Source organism: Siphateles boraxobius, unplaced genomic scaffold (genome assembly GCF_051911475.1).
Source record: "Siphateles boraxobius isolate OS27281-9 unplaced genomic scaffold, OSU_SipBor_1 100, whole genome shotgun sequence".
NCBI lineage: Eukaryota > Metazoa > Chordata > Actinopteri > Cypriniformes > Leuciscidae > Siphateles > Siphateles boraxobius.
This window is the reverse complement of record NW_027508701.1, coordinates 1,633,433-1,649,600: the sequence shown is the minus strand read 5'-3', so window position 1 is coordinate 1,649,600 and position 16,168 is coordinate 1,633,433. Positions and strand designations below refer to the sequence as shown.

The 16,168-nt window shown below is 46.5% G+C and overlaps 1 protein-coding gene across 1 annotated transcript in view; it reads left to right on the top strand.

Annotated features, from left to right (window-relative positions):
* Positions 1 to 16,168, top strand: part of LOC143747042 (piezo-type mechanosensitive ion channel component 2) — a 148,781-nt gene that overhangs the window by 112,138 nt on the left and 20,475 nt on the right. The window contains 3 exon segments of the mRNA XM_077239493.1: positions 96 to 225; positions 8,584 to 8,731; positions 9,623 to 9,837. Coding sequence (XP_077095608.1) covers positions 96 to 225; positions 8,584 to 8,731; positions 9,623 to 9,837 — 493 coding nt within the window.

Genomic DNA, 16,168 nt, shown 5'->3' with positions numbered 1-16,168 from the left:
ATATATATATATATATATATATATATATATATATATATATATATATATATATATGTATATGTGTTAATATCCTTTTTTAAATATTATATCATCAGGTGAGAGCCATAGCAGGGAAAAGCATTCACAGAAGAAGCGGCAAAGGAATGTGCCGCTAAGCAGAAAGGAGCGAATGAAAAAGTATATGAATGACCGAATGCTGGAGGCCAAAGCTGCTGTCATAGAGCTGTAAGAGATAAGTAGCATGATACATGTTCAATGTAACATTTGTATATACCTTGAAAATGCATTGTTTGAGAAAGCTTTACATAATCAAAAACATGAATTTAAAAATAGTCTACTGTTTGCTTAAATTAAATTAATCTGTATATAATTGTGGAATATCATACACAAACAAAATCATGGTGCAGACCATGCTGATGATGAATATATACACAGCGGCACTCAGCCTCTGTTTGCTTTCTCTCGTATTCTGGGTGATAAAGAGCTCTGGTGGTCATCCTGAATTCACAGAACCATCGTTACATTCATGGTGTAGACTGGACCAAACTTTGTGATTAATAGAACTCATTGTCAAGGTGAGAAATGAATAAGATCCTCAGTCCTTAGAGTTCCCCAACACTGGTGCCCCCGTGCCACACATAACCACTACCAAACCTGGAGAAGGGAAGAGAAAATGTTCAAATTCATTGCTTAACCCTTTGGGACAGTGTTACTCATTGTACAGTATTGACTCACCCTCATGTTGTTCCAACCCCGTAAGACCTTCATTCATCTTCGGAACACGAATTAAGATATTTTTGATTAAATCTGAGAGCTGGATAACTCCTGCATAGGCTTCTAAGGGATTGAAACTTGTTCCCGAAAGGTTATTAAAGACATTGTTAAAATAGTCCAAGTGACTAGAGTGGCTCAATCTTAAGTTTATCAAACAACGAGAAAAACATGCCGGGTTACGTATGTAACCCTAGTTCCCCGAAGGGACGGACGCTGCGTGAAATCGCAGTGGGAACGCCCCCCAGCGTAACGCGTCTGAAGCATGAATGAAATCAGTCAATGGAGAGATGGAGCGTCACAGCAAGTGGCGTCATTGACCAGGAAGCTATAAATATCCCCTGAATACACAAGCCGCCAGCTTCTAATGTTACTGAAGCAAGCGACCCAAGGGGATGCCGGGAGTATGGCAGGACACGCAGCGTCCGTCCCTTCGGGGAACTAGGGTTACATACGTAACCCGGGACGTTCCCCTTCAGGGACTACTGCTGCGTGAAATCGCATTGGGAACGCAATACCCACATCCCCATACGACCAAATCCCCGTCGTGTGTCATTAGGAGACAAAAACCGATGAGAGAACCTGAGCCCCGGGAGTGGAGCTAAGATCAAGGGAATAAAATCTAACGAAATTGTGTGGTAAGGACCAGCCTGCCGCATCACAAACGTCCTGAAGAGAAGCTCCTGAAATAAGAGCTGTAGAGGCAGCCATACTCCTGGTGGAATGAGCCCTTACAGCCAAAGGTGAAGGCTGATGGGCCGAACCGTAAGCTAGCGAGATGGCCTCGACCACCCAATTGCTCATCCTTTGCTTAGATGCAGGACACCCTTTCTTAGGTGACCCAAAACAGACAAACAGTTGTTCTGATCTCCTCCACAGGGCAGCTCTGTGGACATAAGCATCTAAAGCCCGAACGGGGCACAGCCAATTAAGTTTCTTCTGGTCTGACGTCAGAAAAGGCGGAGGACAGAAAGCATGCAGAACTAAAGGTCTAACAAAAGTAGTTGGCACCTTAGGAACATAACCTGGTCTCGGACAGAGAAAGGCCTTAACCATACCAGGAGCAAATTCCAGGCACGAGGGAGCCACCGAAAGTGCTTGAATATCTCCAATTATTTTTAGAGATGAGATAGCGAGAAGAAGGATAGTCTTTAGTGTAAGAAACTTTTCCGATACTTCCTCGATGGGCTCGAAAGGAGCTAGGGAGAGACCTTCTAAGACGATGGCCAGATCCCAAGCTGGTACCCTCGTGCGAACTGCAGGCCTCAGCCTCAAGGCGCCACGAAGGAAGCGAGATATAAGTGGGTGTCTCCCGAGAGAACCTCCGCTCGAAGGGGCGTGATAAGCAGCTAAGGCCACCACGTACACCTTCAGTGTGGAGTGGGATAACCCTGTGGGGAGACGGTCCTGCAGGAAATCCAGCACTGTACCACCCGGGAAGTTAACTGGGTCCTGCTGGCGCTCTCCACACGAGGTGAAAAGTTTCCACCTCGCGGCATATAACTTCCTCGGGGCGGGAGTGTAACAATGTTCAGGGAAGAAGGAGGCGGGAACCGGCGAACAATCAAAATCTACTTTATTTAAAATAAAACAAACAAACCAAAATACCGCCAGCAGCCCCTCGCGGACGACTGCTGGCTACCGAAAATAAACATAACTGCCAGCAGCCCCTCGCGGACGACTGCTGGCTAAAATAAAACACAAAAACCAAACACAACTAAAACACAGGCCTGTTCCTCTCTCGATCATCAACGTCGTCGCTCCCCCTTTATGCTTCCGCTCCTCCGTGAGAGATGCGAGACCGGTGTGCTTCACAGGTGCTGCTCATTAGCAATCGCACCACCGGCCTCGCGCCGTTCTCTCACGTCCCTCGGCCGTCCTGTTCGCCACATACCCCCATCGCCCCTCACAGGCCGGGGGGTACCCACGAGCCTGTGTCTACCCGAGTGGCGGCGATCTCTGGGGGGGTATGGACCGACAAGCCGAGGGAAACGGAGACGGAAGCATGAGGAGCGACAGATCGAGAGAGGGGAGAGAGGAAAAAAATAAATAAATTTGGTCCGGTTCCAACAACGCACTGCCATCTGGTTCCCCACAAGCTGGGCGATCTCCTCCGCGGTGCCTGGCGGTGACGCTGGGTAGCCCTCGGTGGACGGCTCGACGCTCCTCCGCCGCCCGGTGGACGGCGACGGCTCCTTGGGTTCCTAGGGCAGTCGGCAGGAGTCCCCCGCTCCCTGCTCCTCCCCTTCACTGGTGGACGGCAGCAGGCTCCGGCCCACGGTGAGTGGCGGCGACTCCCCCGCTCTCTCCCGGACGGCAGCCGCCCCTCCAACTCCCAGGCGACCGGTAGCGAGCTCGACCGTCCCCCCGGCAACTCACTCCAACGCACCGCCTCGAGCATCCATGGCCGCGAGTTCCCCGCGCCCTGCTCCTCCCCTTCTGGCGGATGGCAGCAGGCTACGGACCACGGCGAGCGGCGGCGACTCGCGCACCATGCTCGATGGCACCGCGGATTCCCCACAGCAGCGAGGACTCTCTGACAGCGCGTTCCTCCCTCTTCCCGGGTTTCGGCACCAGTGTAACAATGTTCAGGGAAGAAGGAGGTGGGAACCGGCGAACAATCAAAATATACTTTATTTAAAATAAAACAAACAAACCAAAATACCTTTAAATTTCTCCCCCCTCACACCAATCTTTTAGCAGGTCGGCCTGATAAGCCTGCATAATAGCCATAGTATGCAAACATGCAGCCGCTTGCCCAGCCGCCGAGTAAGCCTTCCCCACCAGCACAGAAGTATTTTTTAGTTGTCTAGATGGAAGAGCCGGTGCTTTAAGTGAAGACGACGAAGCAGGAGAGAGATAGCTCGCGAGCGTCTCCTCTGCCTTCGGTATCGTGACATAACCAGCAGATTTAGCACCAAAAATGTTACCATAAGCATTTGACTGATCCGTGTAAATTCTGCTAGAAACCGGTCTAACCCTGGTCTTTGAAACCTCCGCATGAAGGTCTGGGAAGAACGGTAAGCACCGGCGAGAAGGTTGAGGTGATGGAGACAGGAATCTATCATGTAGTTTACTTAGATTTCTAGACTGCTGTCTATCAGCTGGCCACTCGATACTGAGCTTTTCTACAGCACGAGATAACACATCCATCAAACCTTCTTCACTCGCAGTAAAATGTGGCAAACTAGTGTCCTTCTGATGTAAAACTTTCGACATCCAGCTCCTCAGAACTGGATAGTCTCAATTCGACATCGTCATGTGCCTCCACCCGGGCAGAAGTAATCGCCACAGCGCGTGCTTCCAGAGCCCGGTGAGAGGCACTAGATCCGCCGGAGAAAGCTGAGATAGGGCGGGGCCCGTCTCAACGTCGCCGGTGAGACCCATCTGCGAGCCCCAAGACAAGCGCCGCCGCTCTGCCTCAACAGAAGCGGGACCCAAGCCTCGGGGAGCTCGCAGCATACCGCTCTCCTCGAAGAGCGATCGCCGCGAGCACAGAGTTCTCAGAGGAAAGCACTCGCATGCTCACAATCGACTCCCTCGAGAGCCGACTGGGCATGCTGCACTCCCAAACAAGCCACACATAGCTCGTGTGAATCCCCACCCGTAATGTATCGTGTACAGGGGGAAACACACTTCCTATACTGCTCGCTCATATTTGTTTTTTTAATATATATATATATATATATATATATATAGTGATAAACTCCTGACAGAACAGACAAACACAATCGAAGATTTCAGACACACACAGAGCGCTGCTGAAGTATCAGAAGCTGGCGGCTTATGTATTCAGGGGATATTTATAGCTTCCTGGGCAATGACGTCACTTGCTGTGACGCTCCATCTCTCCATTGACTGATTTCATTCATGCTTCAGACGCGTTACGCTGGGGAGCGTTCCCACTGCGATTTCACGCAGCGGTAGTCCCTGAAGGCGAACTAAAATAACGACTTTATTTCAGCTATTAATTTCCTTCTCTGTGAGCCTCGAGTGAGTTTACTAGTGTTAACCAACATGTGCTACACCCTCAAAGCTGCCGGCCAGACTGATGAACTTTTGAAACAAACAGGCAACACATATATTACGCATATCATCACCAATGATAACCTGCATGCAAGGAGGAAAACTCTTCGTAAAGGCCATGGTCGCCACTCAAAAGAGGAATTATTCCACTTGGCTAAGAAACTGTGTACTGATGAAAGAAAAATCTGATGTGATGGTGCCAAACATCAGCTTATAAGGATCAGATCATGTGACCCAACCACAGGCACGTCTGTTGGAGGAGGCGGGCATTTGAATCCTCAACTATTTATACTGGCATGAGCCAGTCTGGTCCAGACAGACTGGCCCAGTCACAAGATCAGTTTTTTTACAAACACAGGGACATGGACAGCCGTTTGGGGTTTCATGTTAACTGGGTCAACTGGGAAAAGAGCAAACTCTCCCCTGTGCAGAGAATCTCTTTTCTTGGTATGGAGTTGGCCTCGGTCAACATGACGGCACGCCTCACAAACGAACTTGCCCAGTAAGTGCTGAAGAGCGGGACAGTGGTATATGGCATCCCCTGGAGTTCCTCCAGCATCCTCGGCAGTCAGATACAACGGAGGCATCTGGCGCCAGGTACTTGTGAGTATGCCCGGTTGGTCAGCCCCTGTACTAGACTAGATGCCCAAATGTTGTGATTCCCCCATATGTGTATAGAGGGTATGCATTGTTGACGTCACTTTCCCAGGGGAACCGTCCCCTCAGCCGGACTGAGTGGCAAAAGAGCTGCTGCGTGACTGGATTTAATAGGGGAAACTGCGGAAACGAGATTAAAACAAACGATGGTTGGACTCGATAAAAGTGTGCCTTACAACTTAGGCCTACCAAAGATCCAGTGATCCGTGGATATTGACATGCAGCCATCGTGTTTCCTGACATTTATATGTGCCTGATTTTGACGCCGGGGAAATACGTTTAGCAAATTTGCCTGTGAAGGCTTTATATAAATACAATATAGGTAGGTCTAAATCCAGGTAATCACAATTTCAATGTTATATATAGGCTATAATCATATCGCCCAGCCCTAAAACTTGTAGCCTATAGTTTTTTTGTCAGTTTATTTAAAAAGATCAGATTATGCGTAATAAGCGGACAACGCATGTGGTCATGTAAACGCGAAAACCCGTTTTCTTTTATCGGAGTATAGGGTCATAACCGCTTAAGCATAAACCGGTCAACACAGGTAGTTTTTTGCCTCTTACTCGGATTTCGCATTATGTAAACGCATTAACCTGCTTTCTGTCGGCTTATTGAAGTGCGCATGTGTGAAATGTGACAGAAACGCATCCTTATTGCAGATTTAAACACATCCAGACAGAGTGAGCGTTTTGCAGGAAAGGAAGAAGGAAATATATCACAAATGCAGACTCTTTCATTACCCAGAACATTATAAAAATGTCCTCTCATCTCGTGCAGAAGTAGAAGTGGTTCAGTCAAAACGCTGCATCTGTAACTGCATGAGAGGATAATATACGAGCTGTAAGTTTCCCGCTGACATGTTGCAAGCTTTATTTAACATCAACCGACATAACAAATGAAAATTTTAAAGTCAGATACGCAGATGATTGTTTTGTCGTCACACAGGGTCATGGCCAGATTTATTAATTAAGTCATGGTGTGTTGTTAATAAAGTCATTACTTGCATTGGTTTTACTGGTTTCCATGTAAACAGCGGAAAATGGTTATTTCAATAAGCTGACATTTGTGAGTTATCGGCTTACTGGTGTGCATGTAAACGTGCTCAGTGGTAACTGCTAATCCGTTTAATCTGGAGTGGAGTCAAGTTGTTTCTATGAATTGCAGTGATCATTTTGCTTCTCTGTTCTGTAGCTTTCGGCAGTCTGTAAAAATATACCTCAGATTTCTTGTCAAATGTAGTTGTACAGTCAATCGCAAAGCTCGTTCCCGTTTTAGATGTGTTTTTTGTGTTTTTCACGGCATTCACGCTGAAAACCAATGCTGCCGCTCACTCTTTTTGCCACTCAGTGGGCGTGGCCTCAATCACTCCAGCTGACGGTGACATCACGCGCATTCCCTCTATTGTCCACGTATATCTTCCCTGTTGAGCCTGTGTCTTTCCCTCGTGAGAGTCGACTCTGCCATCTCTGTAACAGTGTTGACTTCACCCCTAAACTAGACGGAATCTACCACAGAGATGTTCCATATGCAGTACTACCCTAGTGGTCAGTCAATTTGTGTAACTCCACGTTACCTCCCTATGGGCAGGATGTGGTCTCCTTAGCTTTCCTTTTCCAGTGGGATTGGGCTCGCTTTCTCAGTGTTATCCAATAGTCTCGCTGTACAGGGTAAATGGAACATCAGTGATTGACATTCTCTGTGCACAGCCCTGTCCTACTTCCACCCCAGAAGGTACGGGGGACCAGACGGCTTGCTCAGGGCGCTGGATGGGGCAACACTTGTGGTGTCTTCCAAGGGATGCCAATTCGCCAGTCACTGACATTAATGTCTCCGCTAAAGATTATTTTAAGCTTATTAGGAACTCTCATAGCTACTCACCTAGAGGCAGTGCCACAGACATAGTACCTTGTTGATTTAAGAGCTGTTCTGGGCAAAACACCTTTTTGTACATGGCAGCAATGGAATGGAACAAACTCCCAGTTGAGATTAAGTTAAGCCAGTCAGATCGCTGTTTTAATCGAGCATGTGGTGAATGGTTACTAAATGCTAATTAGATTTAGTTTTTTTTATGTAGTCTTAAGAAATATTTATAATTGTACTGTAAATATTTGTGTTTATTTTATTTTGTATTTAGATGTGGTTGAGTGTGCAGGGTACTTTTTAGTCATCTGTAGCTTGCCTGCCCATCTTTATCAGACTATAACGAGGACCACAATGGCATTTTTTTTGTAACTTTCTTGTGTCATCCTCGACAGCTCTGATAAATGTATAAGGTTACTACATCTTGTTATGCATTTATTTCTGTTACTGTCTAATAAATCAAATTTTAAAAAAATCTGTTCCCTCCTTCAGGGAATAGGGGTTACATTAGTAACTTAGACATTTTCTGTAAAGTTATTTTGAAACAACGTGCATTTTGTAAAGTGCTATATAACTAAAAATAATTTGACCAGACAACCAGAAGTTAAGGAGACCATGGCCTGGGACATCGACCTTAGTCATGTTAGACACCATATTGAATTTAATGCAAATGAAAACGAGGCTGTGAGGGATAGACATACAGTCTCTACAATAGCAGATACTGTATTTTCACAACTTACAACTTTTAAAAGCGTTTTATGGATTTTGTCTATTGAAAGTTTTTCGGAAAGACTTTTTGTCAGCTGAACAATCAGTATTTTGTTAAACAACAGTGCAACACAATTAAATATAGTGATATCTGAGTAACTATCTACCTGACATGACCTCTATGAAACAAGAAAGACACAGAGGCTGAGTAGAGTCACTGCAACTTATGTACACCGTAACTTCGGCTTACGTTAGTGAGTATTTTTGTATGTGTTCTATCCAGCTAATGAATATCTAGTGCCAAGTACTGTCTCTGGTGGTCAGCAACACAAACAGAATCTCCTCTGCTGCTCAGTCACGGCAAATATGCTCACCAATCACTTGTTTACACAATTGCCATTTCATCTGCATTGATTGTTAGTCTGTATTGATTTATATGTCTATTCTGTACTTCCAAATAACAGCATTTTAGAAAGATATTTGTGTGGAACACTGCCATATTAAAACAATGCAATAATAATACTACTGCTCATTTAAAACTTTCTTTTTTCTTTTCAGTGCTCTACACATATACTTACCCATAAGGCAATTCTTCTATGACATCATTCACCCCGAGTACAGCCCTGTGTGTGATGTGTATGCGCTGATGTTTCTGATAGATGTGGTGAACTTCATCGTCATTATATTTGGATATTGGGCTTTTGGAGTAAGTATTAGAAGTGCTCTCACAATCCCACAATAATGTTTAGTCACTCTTCAATTTAATTTAGTTATATTAGTGTATGCAAAAAGTCCCTGGATGGTCTACTATTTACGGTATATTTTCAAAGCGAAATTGAAGAACAAAACTGAGGTGAAGTTATTTCCAACAAAATCAGGCCAAAAACAAAGTTGGTTTCAAAATTCTGGAAAAGTTGGCTCCGGCTGGTAAATACCTTCAAACTACCATTGGTTTGTGCGATTTTATAATGTGTAGATGTGGCGCTGTGACTCCGCCTTCTTTGACATGGGTTCATTTCTTCTGTTCAGTCCATCGAGATCAGACGTCCAGGAGTAAAAACACAAACACACTGGAGAGCTACTTTATAGTAGAAATTTGTACCGACTTGTACCACACAACCTCTATACTACCGTGGTCAGATTAATTGCGGCGTTGGTAGTAATGATATAGAAAATAATTCAGATTAAAAAAAGTTGTCATCTAATAATTATGACATGATCTAAATGCAACAATAGAGACGCCTTGAAAGGAGTTTGAGTTTTTAATAATAATTAACAATCATTAATAATTAATAACCTGACAAAAAATATTTAATATTTATCTGTGTTATATTCCATCTTTAACAACATTGTGAACTTTCATAAAGATAGGAATAGCATAATAGCAAAACAGATACATTTCATCATTTACTATTAAATGCATTATGCAACAAAACATTAGCAGTGTTTTGTGAATGAAAGACCCCCGGCTGGTAGATAAATATGCTAAAGTGTCCAAGACTCCTATTTGGACATTGGAGCATGCTGAACTTCATTGTTGAGATGTGACCACCAACAAACTTGCTCATCTGTTTTTCTGTGTTTGTTTATAATACAGAAGCACAGCGCGGCCGCCGATATAACAGAGTCACTGTCAGAAGACCAGGTTCCTGAGGCTTTCCTTGTCATGCTTCTCATCCAGTTCAGTACCATGATTGTGGACCGAGCACTCTATCTCCGTAAAACTCTCCTTGGGAAGTGTGTTTTCCAGGTAGTGCTTGTATTTGGGATCCACTTCTGGATGTTCTTCATACTACCTGGTGTTACAGAGAGGTGAGCAATAACTGAAGAACTGTTAATCAATGAAAAAGATAATCAAAGTTTGACTACAATTATGTATATTTTATTGTTACTATTATCAACATTTTATGAAATTACACAAATGGAAGTATAGTTATGTAATGATCAAAACAAGTTAAGACCGTTTCACACCAAACCTGATGCAAAGACACTGGGAGTGTGAACAGCCACACTGACCCATCTCCTTGCTGAAATAGTCCTAAAATCACTTCCATCTATCTGGAGGCAGTTGGTGGGGCGGGCTCTTGAACAATGAGCTTCTGAAAAAAAAAACCCAATAAAACTGACTAATGATTGTCCTACTCGCATCTCATCCAAATTTTTTCTTCATCAAATGCACATTTTCTTTCTCTCTCACCCACTGAAGTTCTGCATCGGGAAGTGCTTTCTACAGTACAATGACACACATTATCACAGTCTAAAGTTACTCTATGAAGTGCATCCTAATTCAGTCCATTACAATACGCAAAGCTCTTAATCCGTCAAACTTCACATGGCAGGGATTGTTAGGATCACAGAAAAGGCAATGCAAAGACTGTCACTGCACAACGCCTTGTAATCCTCGAATGCATCTCTTTCGTTTTGTTGCTGTAGTAATCCTGTGTTTGCGTCTCTCTCGGATTTACTCACCTCCTACTACATGCGTGAATCGCTAGGCTGGACTATAGAGGCAATGATTAAAATGAATGATGTAGAAGTAGGCTATGAATTTATTTCAGCAGATGCGGTCTTTCATTGCACTATGACCCCATACTGAGTCAAAAATATGAAATGAACCACTTTAGCAGCTTGGTTTCAATAAAAGCTGTTTTTGGACTTACAAAGAAGTTTTGAATTCCACCCCTTATTTTTAGCAACTCACAATCTTTCATTGACACACATGTAATTAAAAAAATTGGACTTAAGCCAAGCCAAACAAACTTTTTTAAACTTGTTCTACAAGCTGCAACACTAACACTCTGGTTTGAAAATAACATGTAAACAACAACAAAATACAATTAACAAACAAAAATTCCTAAATGACTGAATACCATCCTTTTTCTTGACCGAGACAACAGACGAAACATATGGGCTACAACTCCTTAATGCCTCATGCCTTCAACAGTTGATTTATTTGTATCATCACTATCTTTTACTCAAATGAAGGTATCAGTCTTTGTCGTATTTGTGAAACCGGTGTGTCCAAAAGGGCCATATCATGAGAAATTAATTTAGTACATGCCAGATCTTCCTGACTAGAACTTGTGAAGCAGGACCCTTACTACACCCCTGAAAGATCAGACAAATCTACTATCTCAATTTACTTAAATAGCACTTTTTACAATACAGATTGTTTCAAAGCAGCTTTACAGAGATAACAGATAAATAATGCAACAAAGTTTCTTTCAAGAAGAAAATAGCATCACAGTCCATTTTAAGTAAGTTCAGTGATGGTTAATTTTTGTTGTAGAAAAGTTATTAATTGGAATTTATATATATATATATATATATATATATATATATATATATATATATATATATATATATAGCCGCTCTGGAGAAAACGTCCCGGGTTACGTATGTAACCCTAGTTCCCTGAAGGAACGAGACGCTGTGTGAAACGCTGCGGAAACGCCTCTTGCGTTGTGCGTCATGAAGCACGTATGGAATCAGCCCAATGGCGAGACGGAACGTCACGAGTGACGTCATCGACCAGGAAACTATAAAGCACACCCCTGAACACAATGGCGACAGCTTCTGGAAAAAGTCTGAAGCAAGTCGATCAAGGGAATGCAGGGAGTATGGCAACGACACGCAGCGTCTCGTTCCTTCAGGGAACTAGGGTTACATACGTAACCCGGGACGTTCCCTTTCAGGAACGTCGAGCTGTGTGAAACGCTGCGGGAACGCTAATACCCACGTCGCCATAAGAGCAAGTGACCGACTGTGTGAATCAAAGATTAAATTCAGCCGAAGGCACCTGCGCCCCAGGGGTGGAGCTGAGGTCTAGGTCATAAAACCTGACGAAAGTATGCGGTGAGGACCAGCCTGCTGCATCACAAACGTCCTGGAGGGAGACTCCTGACAATAAGGCTTTGGAAGCCGCCATACTCCTGGTAGAGTGAGCTCGGACAGCCAAAGGTGAAGGCTGACCAACCGACTCATAGGCAAGTGAGATGGCCTCAACCACCCACTTGCTCATCCTCTGCTTAGACACTGGGGACCCCTTCTTAGGTGGTCCAAAACAAACGAACAGCTGTTCTGATTTTCTCCACAGGGCAGCTCTGTGTACGTAAGCATCTAAAGCCCGAACAGGGCAGAGCAGATTAAGTTTTTCCTGATCAGATGATGTAAAAGGAGGAGGACAGAAGGCCTGCAGAACTATAGGTCTGGCCACATTGGTAGGAACCTTAGGGACATAACCTGGCCTGGGGTGGAGAAAAGCCTTCACCATCCCAGGTGAAAACTCCAAACATGAAGGAGCAACCGAGAGAGCCTGAATATCTCCGATTCTCTTAAGAGAAGAAATGGCAAGGAGAAAAATAGTCTTCAAAGTAATAAACTTATCAGCAACTTCTTCAGTAGGCTCAAAGGGAGCTAGGGAAAGACCTTCTAGGGCGATAGCTAAGTCCCATGCTGGCACCCTCGTGCGGACTACAGGCCTCAGCCTCAAAGTACCACGAAGAAAGCGAGTTATAAATGGGTGTCTCCCCAGAGAGACTCCACTGAAAGGGACATGGTAAGCAGCAAGTGCCGCCACATACACCTTTAGTGTGGCGGGGGATAGCCCTGAGGAGAAACGCTCCTGCAGGAACTGCAGCACTGCACCCACTGGGCAGTTAACTGGGTCCAACAGGTGTTCTCCACACCAAGAAGTGAAGAGCCTCCAATTCAAGGGATATAACCTCCTCGTGGAAGGAGCTCTGGAATGAAGGATGGTCTCAACAACCTCGGTTGAGAGACCAGCCCCTACGAGCTGGGCCCCCTCAGAGGCCAAGCCCATAGCTTCCACAACTCTGGGCGGGGGTGAAGTATCAACCCGCTCGCCTGAGAGAGAAGGTCCCTCCTGATCGGAATCTCCAGAGGAGAGCCGTCTAGAAGAGACACTAGGTCCGTGAACCATACTCGGGCCGGCCAAAACAGGGCTACCAATAATAGACTGACCCCGTCCCGGCGAACCCTCTCCAGAACTCCTGGGAGCAGAGCAATCGGGGGAAAGGCGTACAGGCGTGACCTCGGCCACGCCTGCACCATAGCGTCCAACCCCAGCGGGGCTGGATGACTGAGAGAAAACAACAGTGGACAGTGTGATTTCTCCCTGGACGCAAATAGGTCTACCTTGGCACGACCATACTGCATCCAAAGGAGCTCCACCACCTCGGGGTGGAGTCTCCATTCCCCGGGCCTCGGCCCCTGCCTAGACAGGATGTCCGCTCCCCGATTTAAATACCCCGGATGATAAATCGCCCTCAATGAGAGAAGCTTCCCCTGGGACCATAGAAGGATCCGGCGAGCCAGATTGTATAACGGGCGAGAGTGCAGACCCCCCTGATGGTTTATGTAAGAGACCACTGATGTGTTGTCGGACCGGACAAGAACATGATGACCTCTCAGGTCTGGCAGGAAGTGCTTCAGAGCCTGAAACACTGCCAACATCTCTAGACAATTTATATGCCAAAATCGATTATGGTCCTGCCACAGACCCTGGGCTGGGCGACCACTCATGATCGCCCCCCAGCCTGTGAGGGAAGCATCTGTCGTTAGCGTTACACGACGACAAAGAGCTCCCAACACAGGTCCCTGGGACAGAAACCAAGGATCCCTCCACATGACCAGAGCACGGAGACAACTCCGCGTAACTTTGATCACGCGGAGGGGGTTTCCCCTCGGGGAGAACCCCTTGGTCCTGAGCCACCACCGTAATGGTCTCATGTACAGCAGGCCGCAGGGTATAACACTGGACGCTGCTGCCATCAGACCCAGTAGTCTCTGGAACTGCTTTACAGTGAGCAACTGGCCTAGCTTTACTCTTTTTTACAGCTGAGAGAATCGAAGCGATGCGGGCAGGCGACAGGCGAGCCCGCATTGCCACAGAATCCCATAGTACCCCCAGAAAGGATGTTATCTGTGATGGAGATAGAACATTCTTTTTGGCATTCAGCCTCAACCCCAATTTTTTGATGTGTGCGAGGACGACATCTCGATGCCGAGCCGCTTGCTGCTGCGATTGAGCGAGAATCAACCAATTGTCTATGTAGTTCAGTATACGAATGCCCTGGAGCCGCAGCGGGACTAGCGCTGCGTCCATGCACTTCGTGAACGTGCGGGGAGATAAAGCTAGGCCAAACGGAAGAACACGATATTGGTACGCTTCGCCCCCGAAAGCGAACCTCAGGAACTTCCTGTGTTGCGGAAGGATGGAGATGTGGAAGTATGCGTACTTCAGATCTATCGTGACAAACCAGTCCTCGGACCTGATTTGTGACACGATTTGCTTTAGCGTAAGCATCTTGAATTTGAGCTTGGCTACAGCACGATTTAATAGGCGCAGATCTAAAATTGGACGCAACCCCCCATCCTTCTTTGGAACGATGAAATATCGCTGTAATAACCTGACTCCTCGCTGGGAGGAGGAACCCGTTCTATAGCCTCCTTTTGAAGGAGCGTTTTCACCTCTTGTTCCATTACCAGAGCCTGCTCGGGGCCCACCACGGTGGGCAGGACCCCGTTGAATCGAGGAGGAGGAGATCTGAACTGAATGGCATGAACCCTTTCCATCGAATGCAGAACCCACTGAAATATTTTTGGAAGACTTTTCCACTCTGCCAGAAAATCTACTAAGGGTACCAGCCTCTCGAGGCTGGCCTCTGGAATATTTTGAGCAGCAGACACAGCGACCTGTAACGGCGCACCGGCAGGGGACGACTGGTCTGACTGCTCTAAACCCCTCCTCAGAGGGGGCGAGCGTCCCTCGGGAAAGCGCTCGCTGGGCCCGTCTGCGCCCCGACACGAAGGCGGGGTTGGCAGAAGGGACCCCTGAGGGCACCGTGAGAGAACGGGCACCGTCTGAAGCGGTGAACACCTCCCTCTCACGGTGGGGACCACCCACAGCATCCTGACACCAGTGGCGTCAGGACTTCTTAGACGAAGCCTTCCTAGCCATAATGACTGTCCTCAGATCAGTTTTACCACTAGAAGGCTTCGCCTGAGACTGTCGCGTCTGTTCCCACCGTTTAGAAGGGGGGCCCCGAGACTCGACACTCTGCCTTTGTTGCGCCCTATGTGAGGAGCTAGTCGACGGCTTGGTCTGCCCTCGCCCAGCAGACCCTGGGACATGAACTTTAAGTGGGAGGAATTTTTGAAAAGCTGCAGCTTGTTTCTTTTCTTCCTGAAATTTATCTATGACCGTGTTTACCGCGTCACCGAATAAACCAAATGGAGAAAGTGGAGCATCCAAAAGAAAAGCTTTCTCTTTATCCTTCATATCAGACAGATTAAGCCACAAGTGTCTCTCTGCGGCCACCAGGGCTGGCATAGAACGGCCCATTAGTTTAGTTGGTTCCCTGGTGGCACGCAGAGATAAATGTGCAGCCTGACGCAGTTCTCGAACCACGTCAGTGCTGACCTCCTCACTCTCACTCATATCTTTTAAAAGATCGGCTTGGTATGCCTGCAATATTGACATCGTGTGCAGACACGCCGAAGCCTGACCAGCCGCCGAATAAGCCTTACCCACCAGAGCCGAAGTATTTCTGAGAGGCTTGGTGGGTAAAGCTGGTTTCTTAAGAGACGAGGAAGACTCAGCAGAAAGATGGCTAGCTAGAGTCTCCTCCGCCTTGGGCATCGCCCCATAACCACATAACTTAGCCCCCGATATATTAGAATATGTGGAAGTCTGGGGGCTAAACACACGATAAGAGGCGGGTCTCTTCCACGACCTCGACACCTCGGTGTGGAGATCGGGAAGAAACGGAAGGCACCGCCGTGGAGGCTGAACGCGGGAAGGCAAAAATCGTTCGTCAAGCTTGCTTTTAGAAACATAGTCCTGCCTAACAGCTGGCCACTCAATGCTTAGTTTTGACACAGCACGAGTGAGCACCTCCATAAGCTCCTCGTGTTCAGGGGAATGAGGTGACGAGTCCTCAACATCCCCTGTCTCAATACTGACAACTTCCAGCTCCTCAGAACTGGATAGCTGCAGTATTGGTGCCACAGCCTGGGGGGAAGAAACCGCAATGCGTGCTTCCACACCCGGAACTGAGGCACTGGAACTGGCAGGTAAAGGCTGAGATAAGGCAGAGCCCGTCTCAAACCCCGCTGACAG